Here is a 20412-nt window from a genome sequence, read left to right as displayed (position 1 = left end):
ATGTATCAAGTCTCAAAACACCAAATCCCGATCGGGGTCTGACTCAGCGGATCTACTAGACTAGCTAGCTACCTATCAAAGGGCAGGTGGTTCCGTCTCGTCCCCGAGTGCAACTGTGCATTATGGCGTCGAAATAGTTTTCTTTTCTTTTCTTTTTTTTTTTTTTTTTTTTTTTTTTTTCCTTTCTTTTCCTCTCGTTGTCATTCCAGACCAAGTACGGACTACGGACCACGGGGTTGAGTGGTGGACTATCTCATGTGATGTGATCCAAGTGCTTCCTAATCGACGCGTTCGCTCCTAGGATGGCAAGGGGCTGCACTTGCTCCTGCGATTTCATCATTGGTGCATGGAGTCGTCGACTGGGCCGCATGCATCATTGGGTTGCAGGCCCGCCCGTTGGGCCTGGTGGCTTACATATCGCAACATACGTACGACATGCCCCTAAGACCTGACCAAGGCGAAGGTGCAGCCTGCGCTTGCCCTTCTGACGAAGACGACTCCTCGTTTGGGCATGTGGCATGTGGCACACATGTTTCGCGTCGCCTTGTTGGGCTTTGGTTCTGAGCGTGGCGGTGACAGAGGGGGATCTGGTGGTTTGTTCAGCGGATAGTGTCATGGGTTGAGCGATGATGGCTCGTCGGGGTACAGGTCCTGGTGGATAGGAAACAGTGTCAGTGACACTGCTATGCTTGTGCTTGTTGCCTTGGCCCTCATGCCTTGGTCCTCATGCGCAGCCTCACTTTCAATCGCTGAGCGAAGCAGGCTTGATTTTTAAAACTTCAACTGTTGACTGCAGAGCAAGGCATCATTCCAGATGGACTGCGCAATCTAACCAGGGCTGCTCACGTTCATTGCGATGGTTCCGCAGCCGTTTCTCTCCCTCCCCCCCCCCCCAAAAGGGAATAGGTACCCTTCCTGCCGAGCATACATTAATAGCCCGACATGGTCTAGGTTTATGCCTCCCAGCGAATTAAACACAAGTCGGATTCTAGTGAGCGGCTGATGACCACGCGGGGATGCGGAAAGGTGTGTCTCTGAGAGGTTCTCTTGTCAATAGTGGTCCCCCAGAGTTGATACCAGGAGTCGCGTGCTGCTTACAACTTCCCTCCCGCGTATAAGGACGATCAGCGCAAGCATATGGCATAGCGACTGGCCCGGGGACAGTACTTCGCCTTGGTCCTGCAAATTGAAGATTGCCTTCATAGACAACAGACACTCTGAGCTAGTCTTATGCTACTTCAAAATATCGGGTATGTACAGTTGAAGCTGCAAATTCCTTGATATTGCTACCATCTAAGGTAAATCTATGCTGTAAATATGCGTATATACCCATGATAAAATCGAAAAAGATGATCGTCCAATATAAGGGGTCAAGTGCACCGCCCCGCTAAAGCAGATGATCAATAGAAAGGTTCCCAGGAACATATTACTGAACCAACTAAATAACCAGCACAGGAAATGAACCTTGCAGCGAAATGCTTCAGTCAATCGAGCCACCGTGGTCCAGCCGAGATCAACTCTGGTGGTGCGCTGACACGAGAAATGCAATGCAAACAAGCCGAGCCGGAAATAATGTACATGGACGAGGATTTACCAGGTTTCCTATGCCTTGTTAGTGAACCCTCTGCTTTTCCCGTCCAAGGGGCGAACTTACGGCAATATATTGACCAGCTTCCTTCTTGTTTTTCCAAAAGTGCTCCGCTTCCTCACGGTTTAGGTTACCTTTGGCCATAGCGACATCCACCAAGGCCGCCTCGACACCTTCGCCCATGCCCTTGCTGCTACCACAGACAAAGACACGTCCGTCAAGGGCATTGATCACGAACCAGACGAGATCGGCCTGATGACGAACCTCTTCTTGAACGTACCTGCTCTCGCCGCGACGGCTCTGGACTACCGTCCGCACCTTATCCTCTTCAACGCCCCATTCGCCGCTGTAGAGCTCATCGAGAAGAGAATCACGAATTCCCTGCAAGACCCAAACCTTGTTGGCACAGTTGGCCGACTGCAGACGGCGTTGGACGAACCCGCGGAACGGGGCAATGCCGACACCAGCGCCGATGAGGAGCATGGGACCGTCGGAGGCAAATCGCTTGGCCAGAGGATTGGCCATCAGGCCACGGAACATGGGAACGTGGAGATCCAGATTCCGGGGATCGATGCCCTTCCGCTCCGCATCGATGACCTGTCTGGCGAGCCGTTCAAGATATCCGGATCCGACTCCGGTCCGAGTACCGCCCCTCCAGTCCTCGGTTTCCGCCACAGACACTGCAATCTCAATGAGTCTACGGCACTTGGTATCCTGCCTCTGGCATGAAATCAGGGGGTCTTGCGAAAGGGAGTAAAAGCGTGGCATCAGGGTGTTCAAGACGGATAGGAGATGGTCGAGGGGCGGCTGAGAGGAGGGGAATGCATGGAGTAGCTGGGAAACGGTGATGTAGGACCCTGTGCGGAGATCGCAGAAAGCACCCTGGCCCTGGGCTGAAGAAAGGAACATGAGTATCTTCTTCTCGTTTGGTTCGGTTGCATACTCAGCAAGCAGTCGGAATAGAGGCTTTGTCGGCGGGTAGCTCTGAATATCGGAGCACCAGGTCAGGAGCTCTCTCCGGGTGGTGATCAGGTCCCGAGGCTGGTCATCTCCCCATATCGTAGGCCACCGGCCCTTAGTAGTATGCAACGTGATTTTCTTGTCACGAATTGATTTGGGGATACCGAGCTGGTTGAAGATATCATCCACCTCTTCTTCCTTATTCTTGGGACAGACACCAATCGCCCCACCCACAACAAAATCAACATCTCCGCTCTCCGCAGGGTAGTCGGTCACGTCAATGTCAAAGTGGAAAGTCCGCTTCTCCGCGCCAGGCTTGGTGAGCTCTCGGGCGTGATGTAAAGGCGCCCGAAACACATTGTACGGTGGATGTGGCTGAACGAAAGTGGGCGGGTGATCCGCGGGACCCAGCTTCAGATCCAAGGCTGACGCTGCTACCGCTGAGAAGGACACTGTCTTCTCTGGTACGGGAACAATGTTGGTGAGTTCGCTGTCCAATGTGAGGTATTCAATATTGAGGTTGAGTTTTTTAAAGGCTTCATTGTCCGGAGGAGTGACAGCGTTAGCACTAGGTAGCGGTCCGAGCTTGGTCAACGGCTGGCTGCGACAGCATCCACCACCACAGCAGAGAGGCTGGACCTTCTGTGTGCCTGCAGTACCCACGCTCTCCAAGACCCGTCTCATGTCCTCGGAGTTCTGTGATATGAGGACAGTGGATGCTCGTCTTTGATGCCCATTCCCGCTGTCTGTAAACTCCTTTCGGCTATCGCGCGAATCAGGTTGCTCTTCATCTAGCGGAGTGAGAGGCGTCGGCGGAGTATCTAAGTCGGTCGAGCCTTCGGTTTCTTGAGCGGGAGACGAGCCATTGAAGCTCGTGTCAGTGATCGACAGTGACCGAGTGCGAGGTTCTTCCGGGACTGGGTTGTCTGGGTGGGAGGTGGAAGAAACCGGGATGGTTCGGTAGTCTCCATTGCTGGAGTGACTGAACCTCGAATCCTTTGTCGAGGACGTCATCGGTGGTAAAACAGCGTGCACTATAGTAAATGAACGGTCAGACCTTGACTCAAATATCTCTAGTCAATGCGAGTAAAGGGGTGGGACGTACCCATTGTGTCGGCTGAAAGGCTTCGAGTTGGAGATACGGCAATCAATTGCCGAGGGACAGAAGAGTAGGAGGATATGGGGGAACAGGAAGGGGAAGAAACGAGGCGAGCGGCGAGATGAGACACAACGGCGGCTGGTTGACTTCACAAGAGAGGAGCGCAACAAGATCTAGCAATTGAGCTGCTAAGTCTGTCAGGACAGAGATGATAGGACCCCGTCAGATCCGCGGACATGCAGATTCGACAGGGGGGTAGAAAAGAATGGCGAGCGAGATGGGGAGATACTGGAAGGATCTGATCCGCGGAGAAAAAAGGGAATGAATAATGGGTGGGATGATGGCGGAAACGAAAATGGCCTGCCTGGGGCAAAAACCCGGTGCCGGGATGGCGGTTCCGCTGTCGCTAGGTAATGATTCGTAACAGCGGAGGATCAGATAGGGATATCAATCAGCTGCCTCTAATGTCAGCATCTAGAATCGATGTCTCAACGCTCAAGGATATAGATGTGAGGAGGAGGATCACAAAGAGAGTGATGGAATATAATTATGCAGTAAAGAGCAGAATGTGAGGACCGGGAAATCGAGAAAATCAGATTACCGATCCTGTTGTGAGCCTTTGCCACTCCCTCTTACGTATGAACGCTCGGTAAGTTTACTTCCTCAATGTACTCCGTAAGAAAGGCAGGATGACTGTAGCTGACGCAATCAAGCAATTCCTCATTATTTATGGAACATTCTTGTACCTCAGGGGTAGGACTAGACTGACCTCAAACAATTATCATCTACGCCTTATCTGATCTCACCGGCTCCCCAACTGTACCCCGTAAAGTTCATTGTACTAGGATCCGCTCCTGCAGCTAAGCGGATCATTCTACATTACCCTACAACCAAGTCAGACAACGATGCTAATCGCCAGCAGCTGAATGGACAGCTTCAAAAATTGTCTAGCCAGCAGTGTTAGTATTGTATTTTCATAGCGATAAAGTCATAAGAGCTCTTTGAGTCTCTGAAAGAAGTTGTGCCTCGTAAAATATGATGTACCGGATTGTAAACCGTACGACCAACGGCACCCGGTTCCCCTTACCGTTACCGATCTAATCTGATCCGGTCGCTAATCTTCCCTTGGCCCTTGTCTGGCAGGATTACGTCGGCCCTCGGTTGAAAATGCACCCTGGCTCTCTCCTTTGAATGAGTTGTGAATATCGTTGGACGCCCAAGATTAGATTATACTTTACATCGCCAGCACGGGGCCGGGTGTGACTCCGTCCACCTGATGTATGGAGGTGACTCTGAAAACGGCCGGTCGGTAGGTATATATATATGGGTTATCTGATCCGGACACATAGATGAAAAATCCTTTACCAACCGCCCTGGATATCCCTTCTTGCCAAGAGTATCAGGATGGCGGATGTTACTGACAGAGTTGCATCAGATATCTCATTTGCTCTGCTCGGTACGATACGGATTACTGTGTGGATTCTTGATCATGTGAAAGGCAATTTCAAAAGTGGGGCCATGCCGATGTCGGACTCGATCATATCAATCAGATAGCAAAGTACTGTAATGGACAAAGTCACCCTCTAGTCCACTCCGGACCTCTTTTTCATCTGATAAACATCGAACCAATGACTGTTCCACAGCTGCAGTCACCTGCTATCTAGATAATCTAGGTGTCTGTACGGGGCCATCAGGAAAATGCACAACCGTCCAAGCAAAGTAAAGCACATCACACCGAACAATATCATTTTTCAACCCCTGAAATCCCGACATAGCTGAAACAAAGCCGTACGTACACCCTGAGACAACATTCACCCGATTCGTAAATATCAATAGTGCTCACTAGTCGCCAATAACGCAAAACCCTGTCTGCCACAGCTCTCAGGCACTAGCGAGTTCATCGTCAAATAGGAACTCCTGCCGAACGATATTCCCCTGACTTGTCACTTAGTTATCAGATCTTATGGCTGGGTCGTTTACCCAGTGGTCTGGCATAGGGCGGCTTCTATTATTGTATTAGTGGGTACTACAGTCTCGGTATCTTTGCTAGCTGCGTAAATAGGACCCAACAGCATCATGCGTCGAAATGAGATGCGCAACGAAAGGATCAGTGAAATGGGATGACCATCTGTCTAGACCAGAATCCTCCTGATTTTTCTAAGATCGAAGTAACCTCAATAGTACTGCTAGGAGAAATGCCAGCTTCGGGGAGTGAACCTCAGTTGCTGGAGCTACCATAATGGCGTTACATGATGGTTCTCACAGAATATTTATCTGTTTGTTACCTAAGAACAGCAGCTACTGGTATAGAATTTTTATTAAAATGCCGCAGTATATTGATGGCATCGATTTTAATCGTCCCAGTAATTTAAAGCATCCAACTGGCCTGGTTGTCTTAACAAGGAGTTACTTGAACTCGAGAGCGCCACTCAATCGTGAGATTCGCAACAACGTAAGAATGTCTATGTCCGCAAATCGTACACAAATAATGTAATCTATAGAACAAGAATATAAATACATGGCAACAATCTAGGGTTTACGTAGCAAAATTTTCATCCGCAGTATCCGCCCTGTCTCTTCACCAGCGCCACGGGAGCGATGAAGTTGTGCCGGCCCCAGAGCACATAGTATCCAGACGCAAAAGTAAGCATAGCAAGGTACATCACCACACTCCAATTCATTGTTTTCGTGTCTACTGTCTTTGTCAGAGGGAAGAAGGAAAAAACGAAGATGGGAATCAAGAAAGCCAAAGCAGCAATGTTTACGGCCATGCCGAAGCGGCCAAGGGTCCATCGGCGAGGTGGCAGGGGCTCGCCTCGGATACGCTTCAGGAGCACGCAGCCAATGGAAAGAATGTAGGCAGATATCAAGGAGGTGATGGTCAGTGATACAATGGCCGCCAGGGCAACCTGGGAGCCAATGTTGATCAGAGAGAGAAGAATAGTGACTGCTAGAGACACCATGACCGAGTTGAGAGGGATATTCCATCCCGGAGTGACCTGCATTGGGCGATCAGTAACGCCGCCAGAGACTGGGGGCGTGAGACTCACATAAGCGAAGAAGGATGAAAATGGCAGTCCTCGATCTCGAGCAAAAGACCATAGTTGCCGGGATGCCGTCGCGACTTCAGTGATTGTGCTGGCCGTGAGCGTGATCACCAGGACCGCTGTCATAGTGTTCGTTGCCGCGTAGCTGTTGGTGGTATTGTAGAAAATCTGGATGAACGGAAAACCAGTCGGAGTACTCAAGATGCTGTCAACATCGCCGAGGGTGAAGCAAAGAGTGACAACCATGACAAATCCCAAAACTCCATTAACCGCAACAGCTGACATCATTGCTTTCGGCAGCGTCTCTGCAGCATCCTTGATCTCCTCGGCTTGATTCGGTTCAGTAAAACGAAAAAAAGAAAAAAAAGACACACTTACACATGTGCACCGAACAGTCATAGCCTATCATGGCTGTAATAGTGGTGGAGAGACCGACCAGAGTGGCAGTCCCGTCACTATCCCATCCTCCAGCGTTATTGAACTCTGTAAACACTGCTTTCGCACTGTTTCGAGGAGCAAGAACCCAGAGGGGGATAATGATGGCGAACAGCCCTACCACATGAATGATCAGGATGAGTCCTTCCACCATGGGTAGGTTTTTGGCTAGGAACGTGTTAAACAATATTGAAAAGGTTGTTATTGCCACCACCAACAAGGTGCCGTGCCACCGCTGAAACTCATAGGTTGGGTCGTTTAGAACGACCAGCCCTTGTATGATCGTGCCAGCGAGGAAAGCAATAGATACGATAGCGCACTGCCATCCGGTTGCACTGAGCCATCCTATCAACGTCAGTTCCGCCCGCGAAACACCCAGGTCTTGATGCCTACCGGTAATGTAGCTCAAGAACTTTTGGGCCCTTCGAGGAGCAAACTCGGAAACCCAATGGTATTGACCTCCGGAGGTTGGAGCCCTAGAATCGTCAAAAAGAGCTCGATCCAAAGCGGAAAGACACTCTCACATGGAAGCCATTTCACCTATACTGGCAAAAACGAGGACGAATCCTGCCGTGACAATGAGAAAGCCCCATATCAACCCTGCAGTGCCCCCATCAGTCAGGGCGGAGCTCAACAGCCTTCAACTCCGGAGTCAGTTGCTTCTGATGACTGGGAGATACGGGGAATGACTGACGTCAATATGACTTCCCACGTTGAAATCAGCGTGCAGCCAAATCCAAGAATCGAGATGAAGCGGAAATTTCTCTGAGGGAGCTTCGTTAGAGAGTCTCCATAATGAGCAGACCTCGCCAACTAACCCTCAAGACCTGCACTCGCCCCAACGCGCTCATGTCTCGTTGATCTGCCACTGTGCCCATATACTTCGGCGCAACAAGTCCCTTCACAGGGTGCCCGGCCTCTTGGGCAATACCATCCTGTTCACAACATTCCACTTTACTTTCCCCGAGATGGGTATCTTGAAGCGCCATGAGGACTGCAGATGAGCGAGCAGTGAAAGCCAGTCAGGATGTTGGTGCTAAAAGCTCAGCCTGCAGGTCAAGTTGGCCGCATATAGCTGAGGTACGGAGGGAAGAGCACTCTTTTCTGGTGAAAAAGAAATAGCGCTGGTGCGTTTGCCTCAAACAAGAAAGCGAAAGCTTTACAATAGGTATTCGACGAGAATGATCGACCAATGGTCATCACGCCAAAAGCAAGGAGAGCAGAAAAGACACCCAGCCATGTGGGAAGGAGAGAAGAGGCGACGAGATTGATGGGATTTGCCAGTGCAACATTGCATGATCGCACATCCCTACCGGACATTGGTCCAGGCAGGTATACATTGGTAGCTATAGTGCACTTTCCCGGACCGCTGGCGATCAATCTGATCGCGATTTGAGTTGTTATCGCGACTTGCTTTTTCTTGAAGGCACCTTGCATGACGCCAAGGATCAAAAAGAACACTGACAAACACTGAAGCCACCAAACGAGATATGGGAACGCAGCCGAACGTCATCCTCTCCCCACGAGAGGTTGAACCAGAAATGCAAGGTTGTACTTTGCGCCAGATACATTCTTTTGCGGAATGGTCAACGTCCAAACCATCCCATTCTGAGGATGACAGAGCTGAGGAATGTACGACCCGAAGCTTAAGAAATTAAAGACATGCAGGCAAAGCGTTCATCCCCACGTAGCCCTTGTGTAACGCGCAAATGGTGATCACAAGGCCATAGTGATCCCTTGGTCCACACCGACCATCTTTTTGCTTAGAAGCTCAAGGGCGATAAGAGAGTATTCGACAGCCCACAGTAAGATGGAGACTCCAGCAACAGAAACAATCTCAACAATGGAGTGACTGGGCTTTATCAAATCATGTAGGCCCATCTCAATGCACACACCGTGATTGCAGCTACCGACCACCCTGGCAATGCAAGCCCCTCGGTTGAGCTTAATATCTCGGTGAGATGAGGCTTGGTTGATCATCTAAGCGCTGTGGTCATTCACCTTTGTCAAGCACAAATTGCCCCGTGGCAGTCGAAAATAATGTCTTGCCCCTCGCGTCAGTTCTACTTCGAGACTGAGTCATTTTTTCCCACATGGTTAATCCCCCTTCCTTCTCCAGCTCGAGTCCTCCAGCTTTGGGACGAGGATCCTGTCACAGTATCATGACCTTCATGCTTGACGCAACTGGGGTGGACTTTTCCTTTTTTTTTCCCCCCTCTTGTTCTGCACCCATCCTTCAGTGGGGTTTGCATGAAAACAATGGTGTTTGTGGCACCAGTCAGTCTTGAGACCCGAAAGGAAATGTTCCAGCCTGCTACTGCCAGCCACGACACACCGTCTTTGAGTGTACACCACATACCTGAAGGATAATCCCCTTGGCTCAAATACATGGCTATCAAATAGAAATGACTATGCTTCTGACCAGACTTGACTTGCATCTAATCAAATTTGTTGCAGAGGAATAAAACTGGACCTCTGTTAGCGCTGTGAGGGCTTGCTCTGCAGTAAATCCATTCCCCTACCATCTCCAGCTGAGCATCTCCCTTGGCTTCCATGCTGCTATGGGCCCGTATGTTCGTCCAGGACAGTCACCACCATTTCAGGTGGTGGATGACCTGCACCATGGCGCCTGGATAGTTATAACTGCCGCCTTCGGGCTGGTTGTTTCGTTAGTCTGTCTTCTTATCCGGGTGTATGTGCGACTGGCTCTCAGTCCGCCCTTTGCGTATGATGATTACGTTCTTCTTGGGGCAACGGTAAGCTTTGGGACAAACCTTCTCAGAGTCAAACCACAGGCTAATGATTTCCGTCATATTATATTCAGGTTGTTGCGATCGTGCAGTCCACATTGATCTTCGTGGCTGTCTCTGAAGGATTCGGAACCTCGATCGACCTGTTGGTGCAAGAGCAAATCAATAGAATCCAAACAGTAAGAGAGCCTGCAAGCTACACGGCTCGAGACTCAACCCTCACAAGCATACAGTTGGTCACAATCAGCGACATCCTCTACCTAATCACCATCTACGTCTCCAAATGCTGCGTCGTGGGCATCTACCTCCGGCTGACGCCTCAAAAAACTCACAACCGAATCTCCTGGGCAACTCTCGTCCTATGCACATTATGGATCATCCCAAGCGCACTCATTCTCGCCGTCAACTGTGAAATGAACCGTCCCTGGAAGACATCAGGAGGCCAATGCCGCAACCTGGTGAGCCACGTTTTTTGGAAAGCACATCCTCACTGCCCTTCGGCTAACGCACATCCAGCTCCAACGATGGGAATTCATTACGGCAATGGACATAGTTACCGAACTCATCCTCTTCAGCCTGGCAGTCACTCTCCTCCACGGCCTGTTCATGCCGCTGAAACGAAAATTACAAATCGGCTCTGCCTTCCTCTTCCGACTCCCGTAAGCCTACTAACCCCAACGCCTCCAAGTGGCTTTTGTTTTTTTGTACATACGATTCTCATTCTGACCAAACCAGCCTCATCATCTTCACGATCTTCAACATCTACACCCTAAATGGCCACTACCATGTTCCAGACCCGACGCTCTCGGTCGTCACATCCAAGATCTGGTCGCAGGTGGAGCTCAACTACGCCCTGATCGCATGCAGTGTGTTCTGCCTGCGGCCATTCATGGCAGCCGTGAGCACAAACTACGGCACGGCGGGCGACTCGAACCTGAAAAGCAGCTTGGGGTCTTCGTCGCGGACACCCAAGAATAATAGCTCTGGGTCTGGGTCCAAGTCTAGGGTCGGTCTCTTGGGCAATGAGGAGAGAGGGACGTGGCGCTCACGCTTGTGGAAGTGTCGGGCAGCAAAGAATGGACGTCCCACGGACCTTGAGAGGTGTTTGGCGAGGGGGGGGCTTGCTACCGAGGACTCAACAGTTGCGCCTTTATCGCCGCCAATTGAGTTGGCGGAGCGGAAGGGGTTGAACAGTGCAGGGAGTGATGGGACGACGAAGATGATCATCCGGAAGGATGTGCAGTACTCGGTCGAGTATAAGCGGAAAAGACCAGACTCGGGTGTTAATCCTGATGCAAGGTACTGGGATACGTATGTAACGAGTGAGTCGTAGTACGACACTGTACGATTATGTAAAGACCGGATGATACTGTAATGTTGATTCACCAGTGACTTCTATATAGTCCAGGAAGCCCAACTGAATACTGGAGTGAATGATCCAGGTTAGGCCACTTATAGCCAGCATATAGAATGATTAGAATCATTTCCTTTCCCTTGCGCAAACGCCCCTTAACCATGCGAAAGCATAAGCCTCGACATATTGAGATGAAGAGGAAGGGTTTGGCTGAGAAGCCTATGTACGAGCAGAGGGACGCTTGAATGGATGTGCTTCCGTGTTCCTGCTTGATCGTTAGCTTTGGCGAAAACCTCATACGACAACAGCACATACAGTACGTAATCATCCAGGCTGACAAGCCCGGGTTCGGAGAAGATGAGATAGAAGTACTTCAAGGTCTCTGCCAACCAGAAACTCTCCATGTAATCTAACTGGGTTGCCTTCACGTCCCGTACGTCGTCGATCGCGGCATGAGCATACTTGGTCCGAGTCGCTTTCTCAATGCTCTGAAACATTCTCCATGCATCGTCCTGCAATTTCTTGTCCCCAGTGATGCGGTACATGATGAAAACCGACTCGATGGCCTCAGGTCTAGAACAATATCAGCTCTACTACACCCGATGCAAGACGGAAATTAATTCTCAGCAAATCACTTACCGCAGCAAATATCTGGGATCCGTGATCTCAGTTAGACCAGGTTGAAGCCCACTATCCCGGATAATTGTCTTGGCTTCTTGAACCGTGTCTTTCTCCTTTGATCCCTTGGCTAGTCGCCGCCGGACATCTTGGTACCACTTCTGCTCGTCCCATTCACAATGATCCATACTCTGGCAAGGGCTGAGATGCATGCTTTCCGGCATGATTCCCGTGGGCATGACATCGTATGCCCAGATACAGCCATCTGTTAGCTTTCGTGCAATTGAGAGCTCCTCCGGGCGGTTGAAAATCTTGGCCCCGATCCCCACGGTGCCCCCAAAAAAGCATTTCAGATGTTCCCATTGAGGCTCCGGGGGCGCGTTGCTTGCGAGACCCGTGTGGGTGTTTCCGGCGAAGAGGAGGTCCTCGCCGTTTTTGGTCATGGGCCGAAACAATAAGCGCTTCTTGATCGCCTCCATGGCAGCGGCATACATCTTGCGGTATTGATCCGTCCGAGCTCCCAGTAGCATATGCTCCTTCGGCAAATACTCATACGTTGAGTCGGCCATTCCACCCACAGTGAAGCGAGGATCTGTAAACTCTAAATCCTCAGCGTTGACCATCATAGGCCACAGCCCAGGGATTTTGGTCTTATTCTGAGCATCGTCGAGAACGTTCGTGATTCGTTGGACCGCATCAAAGTACTTGGGATCATGAGTCAGCTGGGATAGCCTAGTGAATTCTAGATTCAATGAACCCAGTTCCGCGAGGATAGTTTGTCTGCTTGGTTGAATGCTCAGGCCACGGGCAGATCTATGGCCATAGTTAGCAGCAGCTTTGAGTGGTTCCAGAAGCAATGGCCGGCTTACCTGCTCCATTGCCAGCGAGACTGAGGCATCCTATTGGTAGTATCAAAAGCATCGTAGATCATGTCGGCCAGTTCTACAGCCTTCTTCAGAAGGATCGGGTGTTTACCGTCGGTCAGGTCGTAGGCACCAAGTAACCCTCCTACATATCGGATAGTAGTTTCGAATATATTGATCTGGGTGGCATCGGGGGTAGTAAAATCAATGCTCTCAATAGCATGCAACGCATCCTTGAACTCGTTTTCCATACCCATAATGACAAGAGTGTCAAGTGCGTCCACCAGAGTGGCAGCCCAGCCAGCAAATGTGGTTCTGTACCGAGCACTGAGGGGCGAAAGTTCATCGCGCATCCAGGCATGCTGCTTGTACCCTTTCCAAGCATGCGTGAAGGCCTCCTTGACGGCTTTCTGTCTGTTCACTCTCTTCCTTCGGCCAAGCCATGATTCCTTCGCGAACTCGTACTGGACACGAGGAATCGCCGATGGCGCAGGCGTAGGGAGAGGAATAAAACTGGAGACAGGATGTCTTTGGGTATGTTTGGTCCAATGGATACGATCATCGTTCTGTGGAGGTTGGGGATGGTATTCTGCGTAGTATGAGTGGTCGTCAACAACGGGAGGTTCCGCGCCAGGCGGCAAACTCGAGAAAAGGATGAAGGTGATGAGAATCAGTATTAAGGTTGGTAAGGCATAGCGATAGCGCCTTCGACCCAGAACCATAGCGCTGAAGTTGAGGTGCTCCCTCGATTAGGGATAGCAGTTGTGGAGACAATGAGAGGACCGAGCTTCTCTAAGCTGGAGTTTAGTCAATAACGAAACGACAAGGCAGCATCAGGCGGTCGTGATGCAGCATGGCCAAGGCAAAGTTGCTTGACAGATGTTGAATGTTTGAAATCAGTGAAAAAGAGCAACATTCGGATGTTAGCAAGAAGAAAGCGCTTGAGTACGGTGGAGTAAGACTGTAGGGGAGGGGAAAGCTCTAGCCGCCGCACTGATGTACGCCCGACAGGCACCCCCGGTAAGAGTGGAGAAATAATAGCTTGTCAGGGTCACTCAGGGACCATTCTGGGCCAAGATCACCCTTGTTTTAATCAACCCTTTGAATCCATCTTTCAAACAGATAATAACGATTGGTGGACATATCTTGTGACTGATTGTCTAAGGAAAGCACTGCAAGGAGCTTCTAGCATGAGTGTTTTCTATGCCTGCTTATGAGAAGTCGGTAAGGCGCACCCTCATTCTTTGAGCCCTTCCGAACTCAAATTCCTGTACGGAGTATGAGTATGTTGAAAGACCCTGAGCAGAGATCGGCATGCAGTGGAAAATAAGGGGCCCGCGAGGTTGGCGTGGCAGTGTTGTTCCTGCACCGTCAAGCTGATCAGACAATCGGCGTGCACATCAAAGGGGACGGGTGTCCTCATTGCGTAATCCGGTCGTCCCCAAACTTTTGATGCCTCGAACAGACTACAGTTATAGGTAGATAGGTTTGGAAAAAGCAAACTAGGTCTAGGCCTATCTGGCGGGTGGATATTATTTCTATTCTTGTTTCATCCTTTAACAATCTCCGACAACCAGATTCCATCCATCTTGGTCCGCGTCTTGGCATTATCGCGGATACGAAGTTCCTGTTGCTCATACAAATCCTCCAGGAGTAGGGAGATAATAGGCTAAATTAAGGAACAAGGTGTTGTGTGTAGTAAAAGGAGATCCAGCCATTCAAAATAATACCTTGCTTGGTTGATGAACAAACGTGGAACGCCGGAGTTTGAAGGACGTTTGTCAACCAGTTTGCATAGTTTGCATTGTTGGTGCCTTGTTGCCTCGACATCGTAGACAACAGGGTATTCAATAGCATCATATCTGGTCTTCATACAGAGTAATAAAGCCATTCCTTCAAAATCGCTATTGCATAACGTTGGATTTATCTTTCCCTTTGCTTGGTGAACATGCTCCTGCTGGAGGTCATTAGAATCTAATATCATTTGCCGTTCGTATGATATAGGTAGGCTAAGGATCATCGTGTCGCAATGCTAGTAGACCATTGCTTTATCCATGCTAACGATAGTGTAGGCGGATCCTCAAGAGTGGGCGTGCTTTGATGTTTTGAAGACGGCCCATGACTCTGATCTTTTGGATACTCTCACCAGTGGCCTAATCTTGAACACTTTTTAAAGTGCTGCAAATATCTATTACGCAGAATCCATTTAATGTCAGTTGGGTGATATCGTGACAGGTTGTCATTCGCAAGATTGATACTTAATCACTTAACTCTGGTTCATAATCTCTTCTGGGAGGAATATACATACGATGCCTATCACCGGGTAGATGTGTCTCGAGTTCTGGTTCTAGCCACTAACGCTAACTCCTCATGCAGAGTCTTCTTCATTCCCGCAAACCCAAATGCCTCTACAGCTCTCGCGACCATCACAGAACGGTTGCACTCCGCCGTCGCAGAGGAGCCTGTTGCAATAGGCCGATGGGCATTGGAGCATAAGTTGATGAGGGATACTCCCTCCTGCGTGCCTGGGTCAGGGCCCCAGCGACACGCTCACCCTCGATACATGCAATTTCTATCGTTATCCTACTACCCCAATCACGGGTTCATCTACACCTCTCAGCCTCCCGAGAAGACGGCGCAATCTCCCGCCCCGAATGCTGCTACTCCCCAAACTGGACTCACCCCTGCTTTGGGTTCAGCCACTCCAAGCAATGCCGCGGCAGCGGGCGGTTCCGGCATGGTTATGATCACCGTGCCTCTGCCTTCTTCCGGAGCTCTGTTCAAGCACTTTGTCTACGCCTGCCAACCATTCTGGTGCCATCGACATACAGTAGCTGTACCGGGGGGCATGGTCTATGATGTTGGCGATTTCCGAGTGCGTATTGGCGACGTGCGGCAGACGCAGCCGGCGGCGCGGGTCCGAGGCACAGTCGTGGAGATAGAATACAGGGGTCCGTCGCTGGTGACTTCTATAGCCGCTCAATATGTACAGTCTAAACGAGCGGTGAATCTAGGCGGGGCCACCGATGTTTCCGAGAGTGACCATGACTCTGGGATCGACCTTCCGCTCTTCGGCGGTATCGAAGATGCAGATATCGATGCTGAGTACTCGGCAACTGCAGCGCTGATCCGGGAGTTCTGGTCTAAGCTGGGGATCGAGGGAGCGCGCGAAGCGATCCTTGTACCGGACGTTGGCAGAGAGGTGAAAGAGCAGTTGAAGAGATTAAAATTACAAGAGAAAACGGGACAGACGGCACCAAGGAATGAGGGACATGCCCTACAGCAGGACGATGATCCGGATCCAGATGCGGGAACGGACCTAGCTAGACAGTTTATGGAGATTTTCAGGTTTAACAGATGAATGCAATGTCTGAATGCCCGCGAGCCCTCCAATGAAAAATTCAGGCGTGGCGATTAAAAGACGAGGAGAATTTAATAGGAGCTAAATGAGGCGATCACACTGAATATGTGAAAATAAGCAGACACATAATGTCTTACCGAGGCCCTTCCTTAATTACGAAGATCGCTCAACATACGGAGTAAAGACAGAGCGATCATGTCGGAGTCTCCACAGGAGAACCAACAGATGCAAGCAGAAGGGTCGTAAGAGTCAATCGCGGTCCATATTCCATATTTATTGGCTACACCGTAATAGCAACTAAGGTCAGACGGGAAAAGTGGATATATGTATTGACACCCGACTAGCTAAGAATGAACAAAACAGCCAAATGAAAGGCTTATTTTTGCATCATGAGCTGAACGAACTCGTTGTCTAGAAACAATCAGCGAAATGTCCCATGAAGATCGAGGTGCAACAGAAGAAAGCTGTTTGATGAACGTACAATCAATCCGGCCGTCACCGTCCTGATCCGCCTCGCGAATCATCTCGTCAACTTCGTCGTCAGTGAGCTTCTCCCCGATAGAGGTCATAACGTGGCGCAGCTCCGCAGCGGAGATGAAACCGTTGTTGTCGCGGTCGAAGACCTTGAAAGCTTCCCGAATTTCCTCTTCGGAGTCGGTGTCCTTCATCTTCCGAGCCATCATGGTAAGGAATTCTGATTACAAGTTAATGATTGTTCTCTCCCCTCCCGAGTTCATACCGAAAGTATCACATACCGGGGAAATCGATGGTGCCGTTGTTGTCAGCATCCACCTCGTTGATCATATCTTGCAGCTCTGACTCGGAAGGGTTCTGGCCCAGAGAGCGCATTACAGTGCCCAATTCCTTGGTGGTGATCTGGCCTGATAGTCAAACATAGATATTATCAGTACTGAAGGGTCATTTCCGGATATTGTGAGTCGGCGTTTGAACATGATCGCATGGAAGCCGAAGTTCGAGGAGTGGAAAAAGGGTCACTAACCATCACCATCCTTGTCCTATACGTCAAATCTCGTGTCAGCGCACACCCTCAATATTCTGGAGATCCCTCCTATACAACGACCAGGGACTTGGACAGTTCACTTACGAAGAGAGAGAAAGCTTCCTTGTACTCGGAAACCTGTTCCTCAGTCAAAGAATCGGCCTAGACATTGTAATGTCAGCAACTTTCGACCAGAATATCAGTCGATCTGCCCCGCAAAGTGGGGGATTCTCAGCAAGACTCGGCAAGGCGACTGAACAATAATGCATACCATGGTTAAAAATGGGAATGTTAAAAGTGACGAGAAAAAATGGAAAGTGTTAAGCTGGCTGAACAGTGGCCTGTAAAAGGTATATAAAGGCTGGACAGCCGGTGGTTTAGCGAGGTAGTGATGGTAGCGGGGGAAGAAGTGTTTAAGGGGAAGCTGAGCCAAGTCGACAATAATAACTGGACCCGCCAAAGAACGAGCTGGATGCCTGGCAAACCAGGCCGTCTCTTAAGTTCTAGGACTGACGGCCTGAAAACGTGACCCGCCCGGAGCACCAATTGGCCAAAGCGTCCAAAGAGGGCTGAAGGGCTGAGGTGCTGAAGGCTAGGCTCGCAGGACAAGCTTACTGTTTTGCCATCTGCCTTATCTATTGTAGAGGCCAGAAACTCTCGGATCTTATGACTATGCTGCGGAGAATTTTGTCCAGTATGTGCATCTGCACACATCAACCCCCGGTAGTGGCATCCAAATCCCGTCCTTTGGTATATCCAGGCTGCTACTATGGTGCTGACGACGCCTCGTGGATCCAAGGCCAGTAGTGAGGCTTGAAGGCAACAAGTTTTGGCTACCTTTCCTTAGCAGTGGCAGTGCTCTTTTAACATCAACTACTCAGCTTTTAATAGCACAGAATATCTCGTCTAGGCACCGTGTCTTGTACCATAGCGTGGCTGCCTTGCCTATCTAGAGATGCCCGTTCTTGGAGCCTTCACTTGCGACGTCGACTGATTCTTATTCGTCTGATACAGTTGGAACCCTACGCCTCTTCAGAAACTCTATCATCAGTCTGGATTCTGGAATCGGCCACAAGTCCAATGTGTCTACCCTGGATGTGACGATTTTTAATATTTTGATCAACAGACAAGATAAACCAATTGAGGAGTTTGTCACTCACTCCTGTTCATGACTCCATGTATTTTGATATATCCAACTACCTACATAGATAGCCAGGTGCCCTTTTCATCAGATTCAGCAGTTTTCTGATACTAAGGTAGTTACCTCCACCCATGTCGCTGTATTGACCACGCTGTAGACATCCAAGGCAGCCCGAATATCCTCGGCGTCTCCAAATATTCCTTTCCGTATAAAAGGAATCCTGAATCTGTGTAATTATACCTTATTTACCAGGCACACATTTGATGGATCTGGGGAGAGCCCAGATTACAGGTCCGTTACGGGAAGTACCAGAACGGCTTTCCCTGAAGCGGCATGGCGTCATACGGACTGGTGCCCCTTCACGTGGGCCATTGTTGGTGATGGAGCTGCGGATGTCGGCGATATCTTTGTGATTGCGACAAGTTCTAAGCTTCAAGTGCCTTCCCTTTTCACAGTAGGCCCTATCCGACCGCATCATTGCTCTTAGGCCAGCCTCTTCTTTCCACCGTCATATTAGACCGACGATGATCCGGGCAAGCTAGGCCGCTCTCCGCCAAAGACTACCACAGGAATCGCTCATACCCCAGATTACCTGCCGCAATGTGGCGGGATCGCACGAACCTGTACTCCTCTACAGCCCTAATGACTCAGATTGCTTGAAAAGCTGACTTACTCCTGTTCTTTTCAGGTATATCTCCTACCGTCAATCATTCGCGCACCACCCAGCCAAGAAGCCACGTTATATCGGCCCGTCCAATGGCTTTACCGACACACCCTCACAATCCGAAGAGAGTCGCAGACTCATATCTGACTCCGGCGGCTTAGAAGATGATGGCGATGCGATCATTGAGATGGATCTCCTGCCCCCGCGGTGGGTCGACGTTCAGGACGAGGTGACTGAGTTGCTCGCAGACATTGCGCAAAAGTCAGCACAGCTGGACAAGCTACACCAGAAGCATCTGCTACCTGGATTCGGCGACGAGGAAGTAAGGAAGCAGGACGAGCGAATGATCGAACGACTCACGCAGGATATAACTCGCGGATTCCATGAGTGTCAGACGGCGGTCCAGAGGATTGAAGCGATGGTGCGCGAGGCCAAGCAACAGGGCGGAGTGAGTGCCGGGGACGAGACCATGGCGAAGAATATCCAGATATCCCTGGCTTCCAGGGTACAAGAGGCTAGTGCTCGGTTCAGGAAGAAGCAGAGCACCTATCTGAAGAGTATGCACTGTTACCATGGCCATTGGGAAAATATTGTAACCTGCGATTTGACAGAATTACGAGGACTCGAGGGTGCTGCGGCGCCTTTTGACCGCGCCCCAACGCCACAGAATCCCTACATGGATCCTTCATTAATGGAGTCCGACGCGGACAAGTCATTCTCTCAATCGACTCTCATGCAAACGTCACAACGACTGACCGGTCAACATGACGAAGCCATTGAGCAACGTGAGAGGGAGATCAACGACATCGCGAAGAGCATCATTGAGTTGTCGGATATATTTCGCGAACTACAAGCGATGGTCATCGATCAGGGAACCATGCTTGATCGGATTGACTATAATATCGAACGGATGGGTACTGAGGTCAAGGCAGCGGAGAAGGAACTGAAAGTGGTATGTGCATCGCTCATAAGAGATCGAGGCTGCCAAAGGACTGACAAATTCTGCTTGAAGGCGACCAACTATCAACGGCGAACGACAAAACGCAAAATTCTCCTTCTACTTATCATCCTGGTTGCAGGGATGATCATCCTACTAATAGTCAAACCAAAAAGGCATAGCTCACCAGCTCCTACACCGTCCCCTCCCCGGCCCGTCGAACAGCCACCATCTGAGCAGCCTCCGAGTCTTTTCCCTCGATCATCCACATTTGTCTATCGCCGAAAGAGGCGTCCGTTTCCGATTCAGTCGTCAGATGACAAGTTGTTCGAGCCGGGTATAAATGGGTAGTCATACTTGATATGATACAGTTATGAACAGTATAATGCATAATATACCATCTATAGCGCCTTCAGGAAGCGGTGATCGGATTACGTCTGGTTTTGTAATCCATCTAGGCCCGTCGCTCTCTGTACCTTGCATTTACGGTGTACCTTGCATTTACAGTGACATCTTAGATAAAGTAGGAAGCGAGACACTTCGTCATGCCTGTCATTGAACTACCTTACCTATCGGAACAGGACTTACATACTGT

General features: G+C 50.0%; 7 protein-coding genes across 7 annotated transcripts; 3 read left to right on the top strand and 4 right to left on the bottom strand.

The window, feature by feature from the left end:
- Positions 1-743: 743 nt before the first annotated feature.
- Positions 744-4524, bottom strand: AFUA_4G10100 (FAD binding domain protein). Its single transcript, XM_746723.2, has 3 exons — positions 3654-4524; positions 1655-3582; positions 744-1602 (listed from the first exon to the last, which is right to left on the bottom strand). The coding sequence occupies exons 1-3, from the start codon at positions 3655-3657 to the stop codon at positions 1591-1593; spliced, it is 1944 nt and encodes a 647-aa protein (XP_751816.2). The 5' UTR covers positions 3658-4524; the 3' UTR covers positions 744-1590.
- Positions 4525-6031: 1507 nt separating this feature from the next.
- Positions 6032-8118, bottom strand: AFUA_4G10090 (putative GABA permease; the record flags this gene model as incomplete). The annotated part of the gene is made up of 5 exons (XM_746724.2): positions 6032-7023; positions 7073-7605; positions 7654-7767; positions 7824-7894; positions 7948-8118. The coding sequence occupies 5 exons, from the start codon at positions 8116-8118 to the stop codon at positions 6200-6202; spliced, it is 1713 nt and encodes a 570-aa protein (XP_751817.1). The 3' UTR covers positions 6032-6199.
- A 1572-nt stretch (positions 8119-9690) lies between these two features.
- AFUA_4G10080 (uncharacterized protein) lies at positions 9691-11212 on the top strand (the record flags this gene model as incomplete). The annotated part of the gene is made up of 5 exons (XM_746725.2): positions 9691-9885; positions 9954-10058; positions 10113-10337; positions 10396-10538; positions 10615-11212. 5 exons carry the CDS (start codon positions 9691-9693, stop codon positions 11210-11212), a joined length of 1266 nt encoding a protein of 421 aa, XP_751818.2.
- Positions 11213-11452: 240 nt separating this feature from the next.
- On the bottom strand, positions 11453-14020 carry AFUA_4G10070 (glycoside hydrolase family 47 protein; the record flags this gene model as incomplete). Its single annotated transcript, XM_077804627.1, has 4 exons — positions 12721-14020; positions 11873-12664; positions 11549-11806; positions 11453-11498 (listed from the first exon to the last, which is right to left on the bottom strand). The coding sequence occupies exons 1-4, from the start codon at positions 13434-13436 to the stop codon at positions 11453-11455; spliced, it is 1812 nt and encodes a 603-aa protein (XP_077660770.1). The 5' UTR covers positions 13437-14020.
- A 541-nt stretch (positions 14021-14561) lies between these two features.
- AFUA_4G10060 (uncharacterized protein) lies at positions 14562-16175 on the top strand. Its single transcript, XM_746727.3, has 3 exons — positions 14562-14718; positions 14787-15037; positions 15091-16175. The coding sequence occupies exons 2-3, from the start codon at positions 15024-15026 to the stop codon at positions 16073-16075; spliced, it is 999 nt and encodes a 332-aa protein (XP_751820.3). The 5' UTR covers positions 14562-14718; positions 14787-15023; the 3' UTR covers positions 16076-16175.
- Positions 16176-16279: 104 nt separating this feature from the next.
- Positions 16280-17573, bottom strand: AFUA_4G10050 (calmodulin). Its single transcript, XM_746728.3, has 6 exons — positions 17347-17573; positions 17181-17237; positions 17076-17091; positions 16831-16956; positions 16557-16769; positions 16280-16486 (listed from the first exon to the last, which is right to left on the bottom strand). Exons 1-6 carry the CDS (start codon positions 17347-17349, stop codon positions 16452-16454), a joined length of 450 nt encoding a protein of 149 aa, XP_751821.2. The 5' UTR covers positions 17350-17573; the 3' UTR covers positions 16280-16451.
- A 995-nt stretch (positions 17574-18568) lies between these two features.
- AFUA_4G10040 (t-SNARE syntaxin TLG2) lies at positions 18569-20360 on the top strand. The gene is made up of 4 exons (XM_746729.2): positions 18569-18839; positions 18905-19437; positions 19492-19832; positions 19893-20360. Exons 1-4 carry the CDS (start codon positions 18817-18819, stop codon positions 20166-20168), a joined length of 1173 nt encoding a protein of 390 aa, XP_751822.1. The 5' UTR covers positions 18569-18816; the 3' UTR covers positions 20169-20360.
- The last annotated feature ends 52 nt before the right edge of the window (positions 20361-20412 follow it).

This window comes from Aspergillus fumigatus, chromosome 4 (assembly GCF_000002655.1).
Source record: "Aspergillus fumigatus Af293 chromosome 4, whole genome shotgun sequence".
Lineage (NCBI taxonomy): Eukaryota > Fungi > Ascomycota > Eurotiomycetes > Eurotiales > Aspergillaceae > Aspergillus > Aspergillus fumigatus.
Note: the sequence above shows the minus strand (reverse complement) of the source record. Positions and strands in the feature narration are given on the sequence as shown.